Source organism: Pagrus pagrus (genome assembly GCF_965226575.1).
Source record: "Pagrus pagrus genome assembly, chromosome: 11".
Classification (NCBI taxonomy): Eukaryota; Metazoa; Chordata; class Actinopteri; order Spariformes; family Sparidae; genus Pagrus; species Pagrus pagrus.
In genome coordinates this window covers 15,302,495-15,323,595 of record NC_140195.1, presented here as the reverse complement: position 1 = coordinate 15,323,595, position 21,101 = coordinate 15,302,495, and the positions used below count along the sequence as shown (strand labels likewise).

Below are 21,101 nucleotides of genomic sequence, written 5' to 3'. Positions count from 1 at the left end.
TCCCTGGTATGTTGGTGGAATTTCGACTATTTTTCCAGGTCACTGTTGTTTGTGCCTTGCGAGGTGTGTCTGTAAATTCCCACACAGGGAGGGAGATAAACACACTCGCACTGCCACATGCATATACAAATCTCGTCACATGGCAGCCCCACACCTTGTACGGCGAAGATTTCACTGTCTTGACTCAGGACACTCTTTGTCCTTTAACCCTCACCTTGGCCATCTGTGAGCCAAACTTGTGGGATTTTCTGCTATACAATTCTGACTTCTGGCTTAGCAGTGAGTGACTTATATCACAGCAAAATCCTGGATGACAAATTGGGGCTGTGACGTTTTCTGGTGTAGGTCTCATGAGATAAGTGTTTTGTGTCATAATCCCCTTTTTCCCTCAACGCAGACGTTGCAATTCAGACCCACACTTTCTCTCCCTCTGTGTCTCCACACGCCTCGGGTCCTCGCAGGTCATGTAAATATTAGTCTGAGCTCCCTAATAAATCTGCACCTCCTACTGCTCCCCACAGCCTTCCGACTCAAACCTGTTCCCAACAAAGCTTCACCACCTAATACCTAACGTCTGACACTCACCCCATCAGATAAAGGCAGAGCGAAAGTATGAAAGATGAATGGAGGAGTTGACAATGTGGGCAGCTACACTGTAGGCCAGATTTTAATCCAGCAGAGCAGGTGTTCTTCTGAACAAGTTCACCTCTTTGCCGGCCAGCCAGAGGAGAGCTTAGTTACATGAGCGAGCTGTTAATGTTTAGGAGGTGTCAACAGGCAACGGATCAGTGGTGGTTGTTCATAGAGCTGAAGGTTCTCTGTTGATACACCTAACTTTATGACCTCTGACCTCCCCAGACTCCCCCTTCAACCCAGGCTCTACCGGCCCTGAGGGGTAAACTCATCCCCCCACACACTTGTATGTTTGCGTGCACCTTCTGGTCACAAACAGTGAGTGACAGAGTGGAAAGGCTCGCTAACATATTGAGGGTTTTACCAGACAGGTGAGTGTAGGGGGGCACTGAGGGGGTCCTATCCTGGCCTGCAGGTATGTACATGTGAATATGTGTGCGAAACAGATCGCATGGCTGACACCCAGACCACCCCAAGGTGAATCTTATTGGGTCATTTGTGGGGTCTCTAGCTAGAGCTGTATCAGAGGCAAGGAGCAGGAGGGAGGTGGAGGGAGGCAGTCAGAGGGAGGTGGCAGGTGGGGCGAGTAATGATGATGAATTGTGGGGAACACAGTTCTTTCTGCTCAGATTAAGATCTGCTGATAAACATGCCCGCCAGGTCTGTAAGTAACCCAAGACATTTCTCTCCTACCTTCATCCGTCCATGTGAGCGGCTGTCTGTCTCACACCTCTCCTTCATTTTCTATGTCTCAATCTAAGCTGGAACTAGATGTGAGAGTGAAGTCCATCCTCTATTCTCAGGCTTGTTGTCATTTGGCAACCAGAGCGCAGACTGACACGCAGTACAGCCTAGACATATGGTTGATAAATCTACATAACTGTCTGTCAGTACCGTGGAGCGGGGGGACACAGACACAGTTGAGAATAACTGTGATGATGTTGAATAAATGATTGGGGCTGTCTGCATGGCTAATAGTTCAAAGATACTGCAGCAACGTGTGTGTCAAGGTAACAGTTTGTACAGAGCCAGTGTTATATAACTGGCCAACCTTTACTTTTCAATGGAGAATACAGAAAATCAGTTCAATTAACTGTTAATGCTGGCAATTAGTCTTAGTCTTTTTAGTCTAAGCTTACTCAAAACTCTTTCAGTATAGTTTAGTCTAACTTATTTGAAGGTTTTATTATGTGATTATTAGATAAACACGGGTTGAATGATTAAGAATGCAGCTCTGCAGAAAGTGTCTGGTCTGGTGATCTGATTGTATCGATTTCAGAAATACATCCAGAGGGGGAAGATGTTCTAATTTGCATATTATAAAACCATGAAAGCTGCACAGAAAAAGAAACATGACTAACTTGTATTTTGAACAACGGAAACAATACGCCGAGTCCTGGCTGTGCTCATGTCTAGAATATTTTGTCTCCTCGTTTTTGGCGCCAAAAATAAAGAGAGCTTTTGGTAACGTCAGATCACATTTAGTCTTTTTTGTTAACTATGCATGTTGATGAGTCACAGTTGGTGCCATCTTGTCATCGTCTCGTCTTAGTCATGAAAATCAGAAAGGTCATTGACGAACATCATGGTCATAGTTTTCGTAAACGAAATTAACAAGAGTCCTGTCGGCCTCTTCACTTGTTGCTACCCAATAAAGTCAAAAAATATATATTAAGAGAGAAAATTCAGCTGGACCACAGTTTGATCTGAACTACTTGTGCCTGTGATTTTACCACAGAACTGCTCTGAGCAGGGGTCCCAGTCAGATAACTTTGCCTTGTTGTGGAATTGAAGGGTAGTTCTGATTTACAGCAATTTGGGTCTTATTTTGTAGCTTTGGCTGCTGTTACTATTGCTCATAATTACATTGTATCCAACAAGTTAATTGCTGCAATCCAAAAACATGTTAACATCGCTACGACAGTAAAAAATAAATGAGGAGCACTTAACACGTTCAGACAGGTTGTTAACAAGCCAACAAAGGATCTAAACGACTTTGTTTATTTGGATGTAAAACCAAATTAGTGCACATTTAATGTCCGTAATTACATAATAATCATTGCACAATACCACTGTGTCAGTTTGTATGTTTACAAAGGCTCGGTGATAATTTTACTGCTCACCTATATTTGTCTTACAAATAACTTGAGCTCACCTACGGATCTGTTTAAAGCTTGTATGATCATCTGATTGCTTGTATTTCTTGCCCTGTCAGACTTTCTTTTTAGTAGTATTTCCACTCCCATTTCAGATCTCAGTTATTAACTTAGTGAGGCAGTTATCGAAGTTTTCCTTTACACCTCCTGTGTTTTGATGCCATTTCTGTGCCCTCAGTCAGTCCAGTGTCCCTCACCCACAGCGCTGCCTGCCAGCTGTGAAGACTAATGGTTTGCCTGTGATCCTCTGCAAACAGGAATGCTCTCAGCCTGGCATCCAGGACACAGATAGATGTGCCACAGGAAGCTGGCACTAGAATAGTCACAATGGCTGGAATTGCTTGATAATATTACCCTGAGGGACAATAAAGCTTATCTTATCTAACGATATGGGCCTCCCGTGGCTATTAAAAGACCACTTCTAGGATGTTGAGGGCTCTATTTGGGGCAGATAAGGTCGGGAAACTGAAAGTTGAATTATGAGTGGCCCAAATTTAGTCTATTTAAAACTTTTATTAGAAAGTAGTATCAAATTAAAGAGACTGTGTTGATTGTAGAGACTAAGGAGAGCAGTTTTGTAATTTCATCACCTTTGTTGTATCTGCGTCTGCTTCCTGCATTAAGGTATCTCCAGGGCAGATGCCTTGCATTTCCTGTGTCATGGACTCAGTGGGTCCAATCAGGCCTGGACATGGCTGCATCCTGTCCCAAGCCTGGGCGAGGAGAGGTGATCTTATTGGCAGGACTCATTGACCAACACAGCTCATAGGATTAGAAAAAAATAAATAAATAAATAAATGTTGTAGTGTCATAAGACAGGTTTGCTGAGTACAAAGGCAATTCATAATTCTGTATCATTTGGCTTCTCCAAAAGGCGCCCATGCAGTTGTGTTTACACAAGGGCTCTGTTGAATAGTTTGAAGCCTCAAAGCTTCATTTGTAATGTTGACATCTAAATTCACAGTATGTACGAAGCCAACCAAGGCAAATTACTGTGACATCAGTAGCATAGCCTCTTTTAAGCTATTCAAGAAGTAGTCTAGTCTAAAGATTCTTGTATTTTTTAAGATTGTAATATCTATTGGAGGAAATCAAAATATTGCAATGACAGTGTTTTCTAATATTGTGCAGCCCTAATTAGAATGCTACACAGCTTTTGCATGTCTAGTCAGTGACTGTGGCAAAAGATAGTCGATTGTTGAGTGTCACTTCTAGGTCGTCAAATACTGACGCTGGCTCGAACCAGCCACCGACACAAAGTGTTCGCACTTTTAGTGGGGTGGTCTTGTACCATAAAGCAGATGCGATTTTGAGTACTTTGTACTTTATATTTATATGTCTGTCTGTCTGTGGACAGAAGCAGTCACAAAACTTTGGGACAATGACATGGCTGGCTGGCTAGATATCTTCTTGTTAAACACACCATCAAATTGGAGCAGTTTGTCAATGGTTGGCAAAGTTGTTGATTTTGAATCTGGCAAGCATTACGTTAGCTTTCTTTTCTGTAGATCCAACTGAAGGCTGAGTTTGAAAAAGGGTGTGGTCTGATTGAGGGTGCTGGAACTAGGGAAGTAAGAAAAGGGGCCATTGAACCCCACCCTGCGCCTGACCCACATACTGTATGTCTTAAGACGCAGATCACTGTATCCCAGTTCCAGTCATTCCTCTCCTCTCTAGTGCAGCTGGTGTGCAGACAAATTTTGTCAACACAATGGCGTCAGAACCGTCTAAGATGCAGTCAGGAAACTTTGCAGGTGTGTGAGTACTTATGCACTAATGCAGTACAGAGTCGTTATGGGTCAGAACGTGAAAATGTCAATGGGCGTTGCAGCCATTGCAAGTTGGTCTCTAGAATATATCTGCATCTGAGGAATAATTTCAAAATTGCTTGAGGGTTTAAAAATTTTTTAGGGTGGAATGATGACAGACATTGCAAACATCGTTTGAAGACCTCAATATATACTTAGAATATAAATAAAATCACATTCGGTACAGCCCTAGTTTACACGCTGCTTTTGTCCTAAGTCTGCGGTTGTGTGCGACATCCTTTTGAAATCACGTTATCAGGAGTCTCTTGGCTCTAATGTAACAGAGACTCAACTGGACTGAGAGTCTGGGGAGCTGGCGGGGGCTGAGGCAGAGAAGATTGCTGGAAAGTATTCCCTTTGATAAGCCGGCCAAGAAGCCTTTGATTAAATGTGGTCCCAGCAGGAGCCCACACTAGGTCCTCTGTGGCACGACCGTGTCCAATCACCAGCTATCAACAGCCCCGGGTAATTACAGCCATCTAGTCATTAGCCTGGGACCCACCTGGAATTCCACATAGCGAGGGGTGGGATGAGGCCAGCAGGGGTTGGGGTTTAGGTTGGGCCTTTAATCAAACACTTCCCTCCCCTTGACTGATATAACACAACCCCACCCCGACGCATACTGAATCAGCCTTTGTTACTAACATAGATTGTATTATGACTGTGTCCCCGGTGTCTCTCAACTCATGCTGGTGAGGAGCACTAACGGTGTGTGTATGTGTGTGTATGTATATGTGTGTGTGATGGGAATATCCTGGCAGGTTATGACAGCAGTATAACAGAACTTACTCACTATCCGGCTCGGTCACACTGATTAGTTCTGCTCTGTCGGCCCTATCTAGTCTCTGTCTTGCCTTCCAGCTCTATGTTTGTCTGGCTGAACAAAAAACAAAGATTCCAGTGTCATATACTAATGCACCATATATTTCATAAGAACATCTGTTTAGATAAGGCAATATACACAATGTTATACAAGCAAGCTGGAGAGCAGAGAAGTGAAATCTGTCTGATGTCGTGGTTATGTGTGACTGAATGGCCTTCTTCTTTTTCTTCTTCTTCTCCTTGTCAGCGGCAGTTTGTCGTCTTACACGCAGAAAACGAGAGTACATTGTGTAATCATAATAGTGGGAGTGCTCTTCTCTCTACTCGTGTCAGCCAATGTAGTGCAGTCTCATCCGCAGATGAGTAATGAAACAACACTTTACAATTTAAATAAATCACTTTAAACAGCTTTTTCTTTCTTTGTTTCTTTTTTTTACAGTTGCATTCAAAGTTCCAATGATGCATCTGCCATTTATTCATCTGGTGTCCATCTCCCCATCCTCCCTTGTAGTCCTCTTCCTGGACTTCTGTTTGGCCACACATAGCCAAACTCAACGCTTAGATGTCCACTTCTCAAAGTGCACTTGTCAAGCTACTTCCCAAAGTCCAACCAAGTGTTTTGTTTTTGGTAGATAAAAGTGTATTTCCCCAACAAAAAGAAAAAAAAATATGTGAATATATGATGTTGTTGTAATAATACTGGATACGTTTGAAGGCTCAGTTAATGTAAAAATGTGTCTTTAAAGCATCATGAAAGCAGCAAACCATTTTTAACCCAGAACCACACGCTAGACAAAAGGCAGTCTGGACTGAATCTTTGATTAAAGCCCAGTCCACCCGAACCCCAAAGTGTTCACTGTTCACCGTTCATCATCTGATCCCAGCAGTTCATTCACAGGGCCATTCACATACACAGGCTAATGGGTATTAATTCATATTGATGGGTATTGAATTCTAGTGCTTTCACAGAGACAGGTAGAAAAGCCATGCAATGATGAACCGAGGGTGGGGGAAGGGGAGGCCGGAGACGCAGAGCACTTTCGGACAAACTTTCCCAGAATGCCATGTTCCACAGGATGTCCTGTAAAGGGGAAAGGGGTGGGGTCGCATTACAGGGGAGCGGATGGGGCGTGTCCTCAGGTCTGGTCCAACCATTCAGCTCGTTTGGGGGCTTTGCACGTATGTATGTCCACGGCTTCCTCACAGTCCTTACACTCCACGGCGCAGCACCATTTGAACTTGCACTCGCACTTGGTGATTTGCTTGACTCTTGTTGTGTCGTAGCCCCGCCCACAGCACATGACCTCACAGCCATCGGTGCCCCGTGATGTCTTATTGCACACCCGTCCAGCCGTGCCCAGGGAGCCTGCACAAAAACACAGAAGTGTTAGCTAATAGAGGCTAAAAGTTTCTCTTATAGCTAGCTAAAGCATCTGACGGATAATTTCTCTGGAGAGCCAAATTCTGTACTGGAGGTCAAAGGACTACTGTATAACTACTTCCACAGTGGACAAAGTTAACATTATACAACTAATAAAAGGTTCAAATTCTAATTGTTAATTATGTAGTAGATACTTGTATCTACAATCTAGGATTGTCGCAGCCCTTTGTTTTCTTGATGAATTGTTTGGTCTATAAAAGAAAATGGTCAAAAATGTCCATCACAGTTTCTTGAACCCCAAGGTTACATCTTCAAATTATTTTTTTTGTGCAGCCCATTGTACAAAACCAAAGACATTCAGTTTTAGCAGTTCCCCCACATTAGAAGCTGGGTTATGTCTGGCTTTTTTTGCTTAAAAATTACTTAAACTATTCATTAATTATCATTGTATAGTCCCTTTGAAACTGGATTAATTGATTCTTTTAGTGCTAAAATGGATTGTGTTTGGATGTAACTCCCATTTGTAGTGGCTTTGCAGCCATGTTGCCAGTGGTTTACTGACACTGAGGGGGGGCATTCAAACAGAATCAGGCAATGTTGGGATTAGCCGCAGGGTTGTGCTACGATGCAGGAGTGTCAATCAATGGCCCGTTTGTGTGACGTAATGTTGTGATGAACTTTAACTACTGATGATCCAGAAGGTTGCAGTAATGCACCTAAAAGCAGTTTGCCAACCGCCTTCAAACAACAAAGGTGAAGCTGCTATGTCGCTCTGCTACTGCCATGCTGGTCCTGCTAGTGATGTTTGTCCACACCGGTAAATACAAAAATAATAGATGCAAGGCTGATCATTAGGGTGTATTTCCAATTAAGTGATTACAACTGTAGCATTTAGCCAAGCTGCTAATGCCACCGTGACTGACCCGTCCTACTCTGCCTCTGATCTGCAGGTCATGTTGGTCCTATTGTGACTGTACCCTCCAAGACCAAATTTGGTGAGTACATATGGTGTTTTTCGCCACAATACCTGATCCTTTCTGAATGGGCTCTAAGATGTGAACATGGGGCATTAACCCATGACAGTCTTGGGCTCGTGGTAAATGGTGTTCGATAGAGATGATTAAAACCGGAAATGTTAAATAGAATGTCACGCTGTTTTTACAAATTCATCATCTCTGTCTGGACAAATGAGGTGAACCTTAGAGTATACAATAAACAAGTTCCAGAGCTGGACCTTTAGTAATCTGCATAATATCTCTGTTTTTGATTGAGGTTGGGAACAGGAACCAGACGTTTTAGCTTCACTTTGGCAGTGTTTTGTTCGATATTGGATCCGCAGCAGCACGCTAGTCCACGTTGTTGAGTGTATTGGAGTGTTTAGCAGTCTGGCCATTACCTAATGCAGTGGCATATTGTCTATGTCTTATGTGAATGTCAACCCCGCAGAGATTAGCGCTGGTGTTTCGTGTGAGAAGCTCCATGTTTGAACTGCTACCTATCACAACAAGCTGCCCGTAGAACAACAGACCCACACACACAACTATGCAGTGTTGGTAGAGTGGCCTATAGTTACACTGCCTTTCCCAAGCCACTGCTCCCTTTGAAGCCACTCTATGTGTGTGTGTGTCTGTGTGTGTGTGTGTGAGGGTTAAATGGACAGTGGAGCGTGACAGACAGACAGGCTCTCACACTCTGAGGCCCACTCTGCCCTCCAGCTACGCTTAGTTCAGACAGACAGAGAGGGAGAGACTGTGACAGACAGAAAGAAGTGATTTTTTTTTTTTTTTAAATTAGCTGCTTGTGTCCCTAGGCTGTGGATTCCACTGGGAAGGTGAGAAAGAGGGGGAGGATGGACGAAGTGAGAGGGAGCAGGGACGAGGAAGAACTGGACAGAGCTTCTGAGTGACAGAGGTGTTGGTGACAAAGATCATAAAAGTTTGTCCAACAACCTCGAGATCCATCACCCGATCAGAAAGCCATAATTAATGAGGTGAGTTCTGTAAAGGTGGATCAACACTTCCTCTTACTATGGTGTTGTGTATATGTGTGTGTATGTGTGTGTGTGTGTTGACAAAGACTGATAGAGGTCAGGTGGTCACAGAACGATCATGTCCCCAGGGTACAAGGATATTAGCTTCCACAGACATCACACGGGAGGCCTGCTGTGTTATCTGACTACCATTACACACACACACACACACACACACACACACACACTGACATTCACACACACAAACACACTAGTCAAGCATGAACATATACACAACATACACATAACACCCCTAAAACATAACACAGTCGGGGCAATCCATCAACATCCATGAGAACCTGCCTCTCAGTCCACCTTCCTCCTCCCTCCCTTTGCCGTCTCACCTGCTGATTTGTCTTGTAGGCAGTAATCCGGAGAGTTCTCAAAGTAGACCAGGTCGTTCTTGGTGGCCTTCCTGAAGGCTTTGTTAGCCACAGCGAAGCCTGTCCCGTCCTGATTCATCGTCACCTCGATGGCCCCGTTGTATTTCCTCCGCAGGTAGTCGCCGGTCTTCCTGAAGTCCGACATGGCCATCCAACATGTCCGCAGCGTGCAAGAGCCGCTAACGCCGTGACATTTACACTCCAGCTTCATGAATCGCTTCACCGCCTAAATGCGTAGAGAGAAGTGGGGATTGTGTGTTTTAGCCATCTTGAAATTTAGTTTCATATGTTCTGAAAAATGGAGCACTCAGGCAGGAATGTTTATTACAGGGTTGGTTTAGTTCAAGTTTCTCGAAAGGGTATTTCTCACTTAAGGCACATTTACAAGTAGTCTTGCACATCATTATTTTGAATTTTCTGCCAAGGTTTTGAGGTAGATATAAGAGAGTTGAAAGGATATTTGTTTAGGGTACTCAAAGCATTGTAAATATTCTTTGTCTAAGCTTCTTTCCAAAGATATAGTCCAGAAAATGAACAGTTTACAGTGAAGTCTCTGGATTATCCAGAGATATGGGGACATTGTTTTTGAAAACAAGTTTTGCTGTTGCTGTTTTAAGTTTGGTCAAACCGGATCTTACTCCATATTTATTTTCACGGTATGAGAAATGGGACAAGATGTAGTAACTGTTGGTTGCCTACCCTGCTTCACTTGAGTGACAAGTTATCTTTTCAAGGCAGTTGTATTATACAAAGTCAGAAAACAGAATAACCCTTTCTGAACTTCTCAAAAAGGCGCTAGAGTCGTCATCATTGTTCCTTTTTTTCAGGCATCCAACCATATATTCAATGGGGCGGGACCCGTATCAAAGCATTGAAAATATAATGTCAGCAGTTTCCATGTAAGCTACTTTCTACCAAAGAAAAAGTCCCAAGAAAAACAGTTTACACTGAAGTCTTTATTTACCTCCATTGGGTCAGTGACTGAAATCTCAGAATCCGTTTAAACTTATTAACATGTGATCTGTATCAGAAAAAAATGTATCCATAAAAGAAAAAATACGTATCAATGCCAGGTGTTGGAATTTCAAATAAAAAGTTACAGCTCTAAAATGCACTCAGAATGCATTACAATTTGGGTGGTAGGGTTGCCACAGTAACAAAAAAAAATAAAATGAAGGCAAGCGTAGTAAGGTCTTTTCTGAGTAATTTCCAAACAAAAACTGTCTTTTTTTTTTATTGTTCCCAATGAGGAGAGAGCACATGCACCCTGTGTTTGCTTAGAGAAGAATACACTGCACCCAGACCGCTCCGAACGTCTCCAGTAAAAAAGAAATGAAAAAAATCTCTGAACATTTCAAAAAGGCACTGAAGTAGTCTTTGTTGCTCCTTTTCAGGCAGCCAATCATATATTAGATGCGGCAGGACTTGTCACCTGTAACCCTGGAAACCAAGAAAATGGAGGAGAAGCTTGTTTTTGCCTTGTCTGTCTATCGTGAGCTTTATCAGACAGAGAAAAACAGAGACTATACCGCCATTTGTAGGAGCAGATCAGCCAGATAAATGCATAGCTCCATGATCATTATCCACATAATGTTTCTAGATACAGATTGCATGTTAATATCAGATGTGAGTGGAGTCCAAGGTCAGATATATCAACACTTGGGCAAATAAAACAAAAGTCTGCAAAGCTAGATATGCCACTGTGATTGAGAAAATATGTTTTCTTACTGTTCTGCCGCAGCGGTTGTTGTGAAGGTTCATGAGCGCCCGTGCATCTCGGACAGTCCTCTCTTTAGCGTCTATGAAGGCTTTGGCAAACTTGATCCCGTAGTTGATATTGTCACTACAGCCCCCCCAGTCGAACTCTCCTCTGTCATCACTGGCCCGTCCGCGCTTGTGCGGGTCACAGTTACACGTCTTCAGCTCGCCTTGGCTGCAGGCACGAGTGAGCGCGTACACCACCCCTGCTGAGGAAATGGCGTAGACGAACGCTGCCTCACGACTGCCTGAGAAAGAGAGACAGGGAGAGAAAGTACAAAGAGGTCAAACAGTTACTCATGCAACACAGAGGAATCTCTCAGACTTCAGAGACGTAAAACTGTGCAGCCCAACTGTTAAAATGCGTACACAGATACAGATAATGCCATGACCAGGCCTGGGCGTGAGCCATCAGGACGTGAAGGTGCAGCTGACGGGGGCATATCAGGCCTGATGTGGAGTATAGGACAGCTTTGTTTAAATATTATCATGGAAATAATCCTAGCTGCGGGGCTCTCCTCTGCTCACATAAATTGTTTAAATACAGACACAGTGATACCCCATTAATCAGCGCCAGGGTGATGTCATGACAGCATTTTCTACCATTGCTGTGCTTTTCTGGTCTCCTCAGTTCCTTGGAATATGACTCATCTATTGTGTGGCCAAAGATACATAGAGAATTAGATATAGTGTTTGGTCACAGTTGCTTTTTGCAGCACCCGTGGGAATGAATGACCCCGAAAAACAACACGGCACCAAGAGGCGGAAGAACTCATCCACTCCCAAAAAAAAACCAAAAGAGACATAAATGGTTTTCACATATAACATTAACAACAACTCTGCTCTGTTGGTATAATGTTATATCTCCATTCGAGGAGAAAAGACTTCTAATGATTTTTTTCACCCCTGACGACCATCTGGAACCAATGCTTTAAAACATGACAAATCATCTCAAAAACTGTTGGCTGAATTTCTATAAAATTTGCTTTGGATATTCATGGTTCCCAGAGCATAAATCCTGATGTTTCTGGTGATAATGCAACCTTTTCATCCCGTGCCACCAGCAAGCCATTTTTTTGTACTTTCACACAAGAAGCATCTACATTTCCCAGAGGATTAACTCTTTCTATTTTGGACACAACTCTAACTTCCCTTTAGCATGGTCGGCATGCTGAATTGTCAGCGTACGTGTATTCAGTAGGGTTGGAGGGATATAATGGTATAAACCGTGTAACTGTAGAAATATGTCCACCGTTCGAGATTTTGTAATACCGTTTCCATACCGTTATTGCAAAACGGTGGTCTTGATATCTGAACAGGTAAATTAGGTCTCCAAAGTAATGCTAGTGAAAGTTTTGATATTAATAAACCATGACAGAATTGAACATGGATTTTAGACAAATTAGATGTATACATCTTGAAATAGCATCATTTAAAAAAGACAATTAAATTGTATGTAAGCTAATGGGTGATGCAGGGGCTTTCTCCCCTTAAGTTATTGTAAACAAACATTGTGAGTCTATGGGATTGTTATACAGGAGACTGGGGTTTATATTCCAAATATAATATATTGTTTACTTGTTAATTATACAAGTATATTGGTTTGGTTTAGGGGAAAACATCAATCAGGTTTAGGAAAAGACCGTTTCACAACGTTAAAGGCATGTTTGAAAGGATAACTTTTTCCATGTGTGTATTTTCCAGTCGTTTTCCCTGCGTCGCTAAGCCATGACAATACAAAAACATGATTATGATGTTCCCGGGACAGCACCAACAAGGTGATATCAGATCGTGCGCAGTAATGCACCAATAATTTATGTAATTTTTATATTGTATTTATGAGCATCTTAAAACCTGTAAACATTAAATCATTGGAACGTAACCTAAAAGCATCAATTTTGAAAGGATTTTAGCCGTACTGTTGTGACTGTTTAATGTTGTCTCGTGCGAGGCAGTTGGTTTTTTGTTTGTATGGAATTTCCAGAAAAAATAAAATAATCAAATGTGATTAATAACAGTACGATGTGGTTATTTTAAACCATTTCTTATTCGAATTTGCAGAACAATTACTGTTTTGTGATATATATCATTACCGTAATATAAAATTGCATACGCCACCTATTTTAATTAATACAGCTGTCTACACAGGCTGCAAAATAATTCACTTTTCACTTGCGCTTTACATGCATGACTGTGTAACTCTATGAGCGCTGCCAAAACATGGGTGAGCACATAACAGCACTGTGACAGGACACATCCTAGTGTCCTAGACATACGGCTTTCGCCGTGCAGCCTGTATAAACAGGATATGAAACATTTAATCTTGTTTTATATTAGGTTGGCTCGTAGCCGCATGTTAACATAAAGTGCATATAGGACATTTGTTTCTTGGGCCTATTTACCTGTCTCTGTTTCTAACAATGCTCACACACATTGTTTTAGTCTGACCAAGTGGGACGAGGAACAAGTTGCAAGAGGAATATAAATAACCTGCACAGCTGGATAAAAAAATGTTGTATCACATTTTTGAACTACATTTTGAATTTAAAACACTGTCCTGCAAGGTAACACGTACATACACGAGGGAAGTAGTATCTTCTTCTGAAATGTTGTGGAGTGAAAGTGCTGTGAAATGGAGGCACTTCAAGATAACATCACAAAACTAACTCATACAGTACTGATTATAAATGACCAAGGGTGGGGCACTTTGGTATCTGAAAACAAAATACACGTTCACTCTGAACCAGTTTGTGTGATCCGACCCGCTCACTCTGTATTCACTGGAATGTCCCATTCCATCTCTGGGGTGAGGAGTAGGGGGCAGTGGGTGCTGTCGAGGGGGCGGGTGTATGTGGGGGAGGATGGAGGAGGGCATTGCTGGTCATCATTCAAACCTGCGCTGTTTGTCTGACAGTGAGAATATCTCTCTAAATATTTACATCTACATTACTGTTTATTCCTTTCCGCCACACACACACACTCAGCCTCTATCTCCATATCTGCTACTTTTTTCCATGCATCGTTGGCCCCCACACATGCTTAGGACGGCTGGAAGAGGGACAGTAACAAGCCGAGGAGAGTCAGTGACGTCGTATACAAAGTCTGTTCAGATTGACTGCAATGAACTGCTGGAAATGACGCATTTGCTATTGTGTCTTGCTCAAAAAGCTGCAAAAAGAGAAAGCATCGAGAGCATCAATTCACCCTTTTCTCCGGTTCACAGGTGCATCACTACATCCAAGCTATGCATGCCAAGAATGTGTGATCGACAACTTATAGAACTGTTATCATTTAATGTTTCCTGTCCTGCAGAAAAACAGCTGCCTTAAAGGTCCAATTTGTAGGAAAATTGATTTTTGAGTCTCATTCCCAGCTTGACAGCTTGACGCTTTGGAATTGTAGGATGGGTCGGCTGCCATCCCAAAGCGCATTTCCTGAGTTGGGAATTCTTACAAATTGGACCTATGTAGTTTGCAATGTAGGTTTCTCTGTGTTTTTACTGTAGGGTCACTTTTCCTGTCACTGTTGTTTAATAAATATTTATTAATCAGACTGTCTGCAGTTGTAAAAACCCTTCATGAGGAAGAATTATCCATGAACTGGCAACAAATAGGTTGGAAAATATGTATGTCAAAATGTACATGCACCTGCGTGCATACATACATGAATCTGTTACAAAGCCGAGAGGTCTGGCAGGAGTGGAAAAACAAAATGAGGACAAGCCCGTGCCTCGAAGCCTGTGTGTTTATTGACGAGGCGTAAGGCATTGCAACAGTCCATTAGCGACTATAAACAAGGAGCACCAGCATACGTGCGTATGAGAAGGAAAGATCGGAGAAAGAACAGAGCGAGGGTAGAAGTACAGACAGGCGAAGGAAGAGATAAGGCAGTAAAAGTGAAGAGAGAGGATAGTGGTATCTCAGTTTGGCCTTGTTGCACATGAAGACGCACACATGGACTTACTCCGTAGCAAGACACGTCCAAACACAGTGTGGTCGCGGTCCAGTGTGCTGCAGTTCCAGCGGTGGTGTCTGAACTGGTGCTGGCACTCTCTGATCCACTCCTTGGTTCCCTCGCCAATGGCCTGCATGATGTCTGGGTGGCGCTGGCAGAGTTGCCGCTGCTTGTTCACCAAGCCTGGGATGTTGTCGCAGATCACCCGGGCCCCCAGCGCACCGATGTACCTGATAATGCAAAAAATACAAGAAACTTTTCAACTGAAGCTGTGTCATGTAGAAGAAGTCGCATCCAGCAGTGATTTTTGCCATATTGCGATTTGATTAGTGCACACAGGTGCCCTCATATGGTAGATGTATAGGCACACTTAAAGGTGGTAAGTGGCATAGAGGAGAGCCGCAGTAACAGTGCTCTGTGAGTCAGAGTTCACTACACTTAACAGTTTAAGGTTTGCGAGAAGGAGGGGAGTGGAAACCATTTACTCGGCTCTCCAAATAAATAAGCACTTAACCTCTCCCCACAAGACCCGCGTGTGTATGTGTGTTTAAATGTTTCCCAACGGGATCGTTGAAATCATGTCGTCACAAATCAGAGCATGCAGTCTGGGGCCTCCAATAACCCTGTCAAACTAAGACCCCATTTACTCACTTTACTCCTCTCTGTCTTCGCCCTGTTCGCTCTCATTCTCGTCTTACTCACTGTTCTCCAGCGTGCTTTTTCCAGTAATTCTCTCCGCCAGAAGACAACAGATTCCTGCAGTATCCTATAACGTCGATGCTGCGTTGGGCTTTCCCAAAATAAACTTTAATCGTGATGTGTGTGATCGCGAGACCCCTTGCAGCTCGGTGGCTGCAGGGCTCCGGCGGGTCAGCGAGGGGAGGTCAGGGAGCGTGTAGCTGTGTGGTCGGGTTTTACGAGACCGGGTGAGAGGATGGAGGCTCTCTCTACTCCCCAGAGCGGGATAAGAGAGGAGGAGTAAGAACAGACTGCTCATCAAAGGAAAGAGCCAGAGCGGCAATTCACACTTAATTTTCTCTCTCGTTCTCTCTGAGAGTCAAGAGGACTTGTGGATTTTATAGGATAGTAAATCATCGTCCATCCACAGGTCTAAAACAACACGCTGTAAAGCTCTGTGACTCTACTGTGAATCACAGAGAAAGGACGTGCGGGAGACAAATAGGGAAGGCTTCTATTGACTCCTGATGACACAGCCACAACGTGTTGGCCGTTCATCTTCAGGAGAACTATTTTATCATACAAGATATACTAAAATACTAAAATATATCTGTTTTGTTGGTTTGTTGGTTCGTTTGTCAGCAGGATTTCACAACAACTGCTGAACAGATTTTTCCAAAACCTGGATGGAGGATGGGCCCAGAATAGACCCCATTAACTTTTGTTACAGATACAGGGATTTTTCTCTCACTTTCTTTAACATTGTGAGACAGGGCATTTTTTTTGCCATTTTTCATTAACTTCTGTCAGAATAATGTATGAATCCTATCCATATCTCATATCTTATCTTAAATATCAGGCATAATTAGGTGGCTGGTATCTATAAGTGAGCACAACTGGATGTGGATTCTTATAAAAATCTGGATCTAGCAGATTTAAATATGTTTTATTTGATTCGCTTCATTAAATTAAAGGGGACTGTTGGGCGTTGGCAGAGGTTTGCTGAGTCTGCATGCTACAGATGCAGCAAATAAGCAACTAAAGATCAGTTTACTTTCTCTGCAGTTTGTGGAACAAACACAAGACAAATTTATGGCACAGACGCGCAAATGAGTGGTTCCAGTTCAGACTATTATCTGTGACAAGTACTTGGAAACTGTGGGTGTTATATTATATTTCACAAAAAAATATCACAGTTATAAAATGTATGTATCAGAGGTGCCACAATACACTGGTATTGATGTCATATTTAAAAACAAAATATTGATATTTTGTTGACAATACAGACATGATAATATTGTATAAATAATACGTCATCTCTTAAATAATTTCCATTTCTATTCCCTTAACGGTATAAACTGGAAATTGTTCCTTTTGTAGGCTTTTGCACAGTAACAGTTACAGACTCGTATTATGAGTGTATCATTTATTTGCCAAAAAAGAGACAAAACACACAATAAACAAAGTTAGAGATGAATTTGACTGGTATCATTTTTTTTTTTCCAATTGTTCTACAGACATCTCAATAACATCTTATAGTGAATTCCACTATCATGGCAGAGCTAATCTGCATTGTGATTAGGGCTGGGCGATATCCTCCTAAAATAATATCACAGTATTACTCGGCTATATCACGATACACAATATATATCATGATATTTTGAAATCTACTCAACCTTTGGGCTAGTAGGTCGGGTCGTCCACCAACCCAAAGCATCACAAAATTGAACATTCTTACAAATTGGACTTTTAATACTCAGTAATGTGGATATAATGACTCAGTGGGCAAAGACTGTTATTAGAACAAGAAGAACAGTATGATAAGTTTAGAAAATGACATCACTTTATTGTAGTGCAGCCTTTAAAGGCAGGAAAAGACAACACTTATGTCATATAATCCTAAATCTAAGACGATATCTAGTCTCATATCACAATATCACATCGATATATTACCCAGCCCTAATTGTGATGCATTTGTATTATATCTGCTTTTTTTTTTTTTTTTTTTTTTACATTTCTCAAATGAAACACCCCACGATCATTTTTCCAACCCCCCCTGGAGTGTTAAAGCCCCAGATCTGTCCATATCACCACTTACTGTACACCCACAGAAATGTGATAAACAGTTAAACACTGTATCTCCCACACTAGATTCCCCTCAAAGCCAATAATGCCCGGCTAAAGCCTCCACACACACTCTTCCCACTACTCCCCATAACTGCTTTTAATCTACACAAACTATTAGGCATTCCATCAGCCCCATGCCCGCCCACACACAGACACTTCTCCTATAAACACACTCACACACACACACTCACACACACACACACGGGACGTTTTCACGTATGTTATTGCGCAGGCAATGAGATATTTTTTCACCCCTCACCTATGCTCTAGATGGCTGGTTTCGGGGTATTTTAGTGAAGTAATTTCTGTCTGTGTGTGTGTGTGTGTGTGTGTGTGGTACCTGGTGAATTAATGACTGCTCTGCCTTGTTGAATACAAGCTCCAGCTGAGCCGAACACGCGCTCAGCCAACAGCGCCGACATAAATTACATTTATCGCTCTATTATTATTGCTCAATAAGGCAGGCCAACAGACTGACACGAAGAAAATGCGCTCAAGAAACCAAATCCTGAAGACGCTCGACTCGTAATTTAGCTTATTTTCATTATTCAGTCTCTATCGTTTTTCTTGCTCTTTTTTATTTTTGTATTTTTTTTTCAGGGGCGAATCATTTTGAGTTCAACGAAATGTTGACAGAAAAACACATGGAGAGTTTTCCTTCGCAGTCATTCGCCCATAAAAATGACAAGGCAGCGCACTCACTCTATGAAACGCTTTCTAATAAACCCACCAGTGCGCTGAGATACTCTGCAGGAAAATGCAGAAATAAGAATGATTACGTCTAAAAAACGTGAATTATACTGTATACCCTGTCTGTCTGCTGTTGGAAAATGTTGCTCCGAATTAATCTGGAGGGGTTTTGCTTTTTGGAAAGTGCTCATTAAAATAGGCATCATAAGTTAAATTCGTTGGCAGGTTGAATCCCTGAAGTTTCTAACGAAAAGATCCAAAGCCAGGCAGGAGTCCCAGCTCCGTTTCAAATGATTAACATCATGATGGATGTTCAAATCGTGTGGCATTTCCTTTACCCTCCATTTACAGTCAGACTCTCTCTTTAATAATAATAATAATTATAATTATAATAATAATAATTTAATCGTCAAATAAATACAGTCAGCCCCTGTAAATCTCATTGGCAGGTCGGTTGGCCTGTAGGTGTGATGGTACTCACCACCATGAAGAGTCCGCCCGAGGCGTCACCAGCAGCAGCAGCAACAGACACGCACAGTAAATCCTCGAACTGGCACCGGAATTTTGGCACGAAGGAGACCGGGATGAGAGTTTGGCTGCCGGCGAACCACAGCTCCGAACCCGGGCTGTCCGGAGGCTCAGAATCCTGTTTAAACCCAGCATGTTTCTGCGCGTCTTTAACCACCAGCACAAGTTCCCCGAAAAAAAAAAAAAATTAGTTTTCAGAAGAAAATGCCCGACTTTAACAGACAAGGTGTGGTGTGAAGTAGGTCAAGCACCCATTCAGTAGGTAGGCCTCATTATCCAGTGTGTGGCTCCATATTAAAAGCGCGGCTGTCAGGAGTGTGAGGAGCGCGTTTTCGGTGCCATGTGCGCACCAGACTCTCTCTCTCCACTGTGCGCTCAGACAGGAGGTTTACCTGACGAGACGAGCAGCAACAAGTGTCGGCTGTTTCACCTCTCCAGTCAGCTCCACAGAACACCTATCCTTGTTTATTTTTTTTATTGGCTGAATAGGATCCGATCAGAGCTGGGGGAGCCGAAGGCTGGCAGATGCGAGACTCGCTGCAGTACTGTCGGCTGTGGGACTCTGTGCTGGGTCGGATGCTCGCACGGGACCTCTCCTTTATCAGTGCGCGGTGGAGAGAGTCAGAGCTGAGAGAGAGGGAGAGAGAGAGAGATGAGGGAGGGAGGGAGGGAGGGCTCGCTGCTGACAGCTCCTCTCGCCCATTGGGCAGATGCAGGGGTTACAGAGTTTGACTAGGAAGGAGATATTAAAGAGGGATGGATGGAGAAAGGTGTGTGTGTGTGTGTGTGTGTGTGTGTGTGTGTGTGTGTGTGTGTGTGTGTTGAACGGTGATGATGCTATAGAAGTGGTGACGGTCCTAATGTGAGGAGTTCATCTGTGACCTCAGACAGGAATTATTGTAACCAGTGATGGCGCCTTCATTTTACAACGCAGTAAAACTGGATAATTAAATCACAGGAAATATGTGGCTTTTCATATCATAAAGGATTTTTTCCCCCCATTCTTAGCGTATGACACTGCAAAATTCAATCAATTTACATGTAGAAACATGAAGAAATGACTAACTTAAATTGTTAGTATTTCAGATATTATGTTATCAAACTTCTGTTGTTATTGTCATTACTGATATTTAGAATCAACACTATCGTATTCACTGGATACGAGTATGACTGAGCTCTTCCTCACATTCACCTTTCACACATACCTGCATAACAGAACTTAATGAACAGATGCTGCAGATACAAATAAGTCTGTTGGCTCAATCTGGCACACATACGTCATATTAAGGTGAATCAACATGGTGCTGTCCCCGGTGAGGATGTGTATAAAGAAAGTAAACCTTTGAATCCGTGTGATTATTATCAACAAATATTTATTTCAATTTTTGTCATGCCTGCAGCCACGCACCGCCCAAAAGCACAGCAGAAATGAAAGTCAGAGAAAAAAGCTGGGAATGTGGGACTGGGAGAACAGAGCCAAAACCGTCCAGTGGAACAGCACTATGGCTTAAATATGAACCACATGTGTAAGAGAGCGAGTGCTGAGACAGCGCTCGAATAAAGCATGCACACACACACACACACACACGCGCTGTACATTGTCCCTGGAGAGTGACCATCCTTACCTTTCTTCCCACACGAGTGCGTTTGCGTCTTCAAGCTGTCATCCATCATCAAACCTCTGATCACTCTCTCTGTCCTCGAATGGCTCCTGACAGAACAAACCTTCTTTTAAGTATCCGAAGACCTCTCACAAACTCAAAAACGACTGCTTACGGACACCGAACCATGCAGCTCTTTTTGTCAGCGTGGACTTGAACTTCTCTGTGGAGTTTGTGATATTGGATTAAGAATACCACAGTTGATTCAGCTGACCCAGTAATGCTAACAAACAAGTAAACAAATCAGGAAAATCCCTATCGGAATTGAAACTATTAGAATTAGCTATAGCTGTCGCAAACTGCTATTTCATGAAAAGCTTGAGAAAACAGCTCTAGTGTTTATGCCAAAGCTGCTGTTAAGGCTAAGCTCCTTTCAGAGACATTTGTATTTCTGCTTAGGCTGCTGTCAGAATGGGACACACACACACTTTTTTTCAGACACAGGCACAAACACACAGACTATACGGGCGGGTACAGGTTTGTGAAGAAGCTG

The 21,101-nt window shown here is 42.7% G+C and overlaps 1 protein-coding gene across 2 annotated transcripts; it reads right to left on the bottom strand.

The window, feature by feature from the left end:
- Window positions 1-5,166: 5,166 nt before the first annotated feature.
- On the bottom strand, window positions 5,167-20,616 carry LOC311265786 (protein Wnt-2b-A). Of its 2 annotated transcripts, XM_084367779.1 has the most exons (7): window positions 20,573-20,616; window positions 19,199-19,574; window positions 18,901-19,094; window positions 14,934-15,154; window positions 10,941-11,218; window positions 9,174-9,438; window positions 5,167-6,785 (listed from the first exon to the last, which is right to left on the bottom strand). In XM_084367779.1, the coding sequence occupies exons 3-7, from the start codon at window positions 19,080-19,082 to the stop codon at window positions 6,556-6,558; spliced, it is 1,176 nt and encodes a 391-aa protein (XP_084223905.1). In that variant the 5' UTR covers window positions 19,083-19,094; window positions 19,199-19,574; window positions 20,573-20,616; the 3' UTR covers window positions 5,167-6,555. The 2 variants fall into 2 exon arrangements, with proteins under 2 accessions (XP_084223905.1, XP_084223904.1); XM_084367778.1 differs by having other exon boundaries at window positions 18,901-19,574.
- Between the last annotated feature and the right edge of the window lie 485 nt (window positions 20,617-21,101).

Coding starts and splice junctions, on each gene's coding strand:
- LOC311265786 (XM_084367778.1), bottom strand. CDS start 19,082: ATGCTGGGTTTAAACAGGATTCTGAGCCTCCGGACAGCCCGGGTTCGG. Junction 11,219..14,933: donor TGGACGTGTCTTGCTACGGA/GTAAGTCCATGT, acceptor TCTCTTTCTCAG/GCAGTCGTGAGGCAGCGTTC. Junction 6,786..9,173: donor CCTACAAGACAAATCAGCAG/GTGAGACGGCAA, acceptor GTTTTTGTGCAG/GCTCCCTGGGCACGGCTGGA.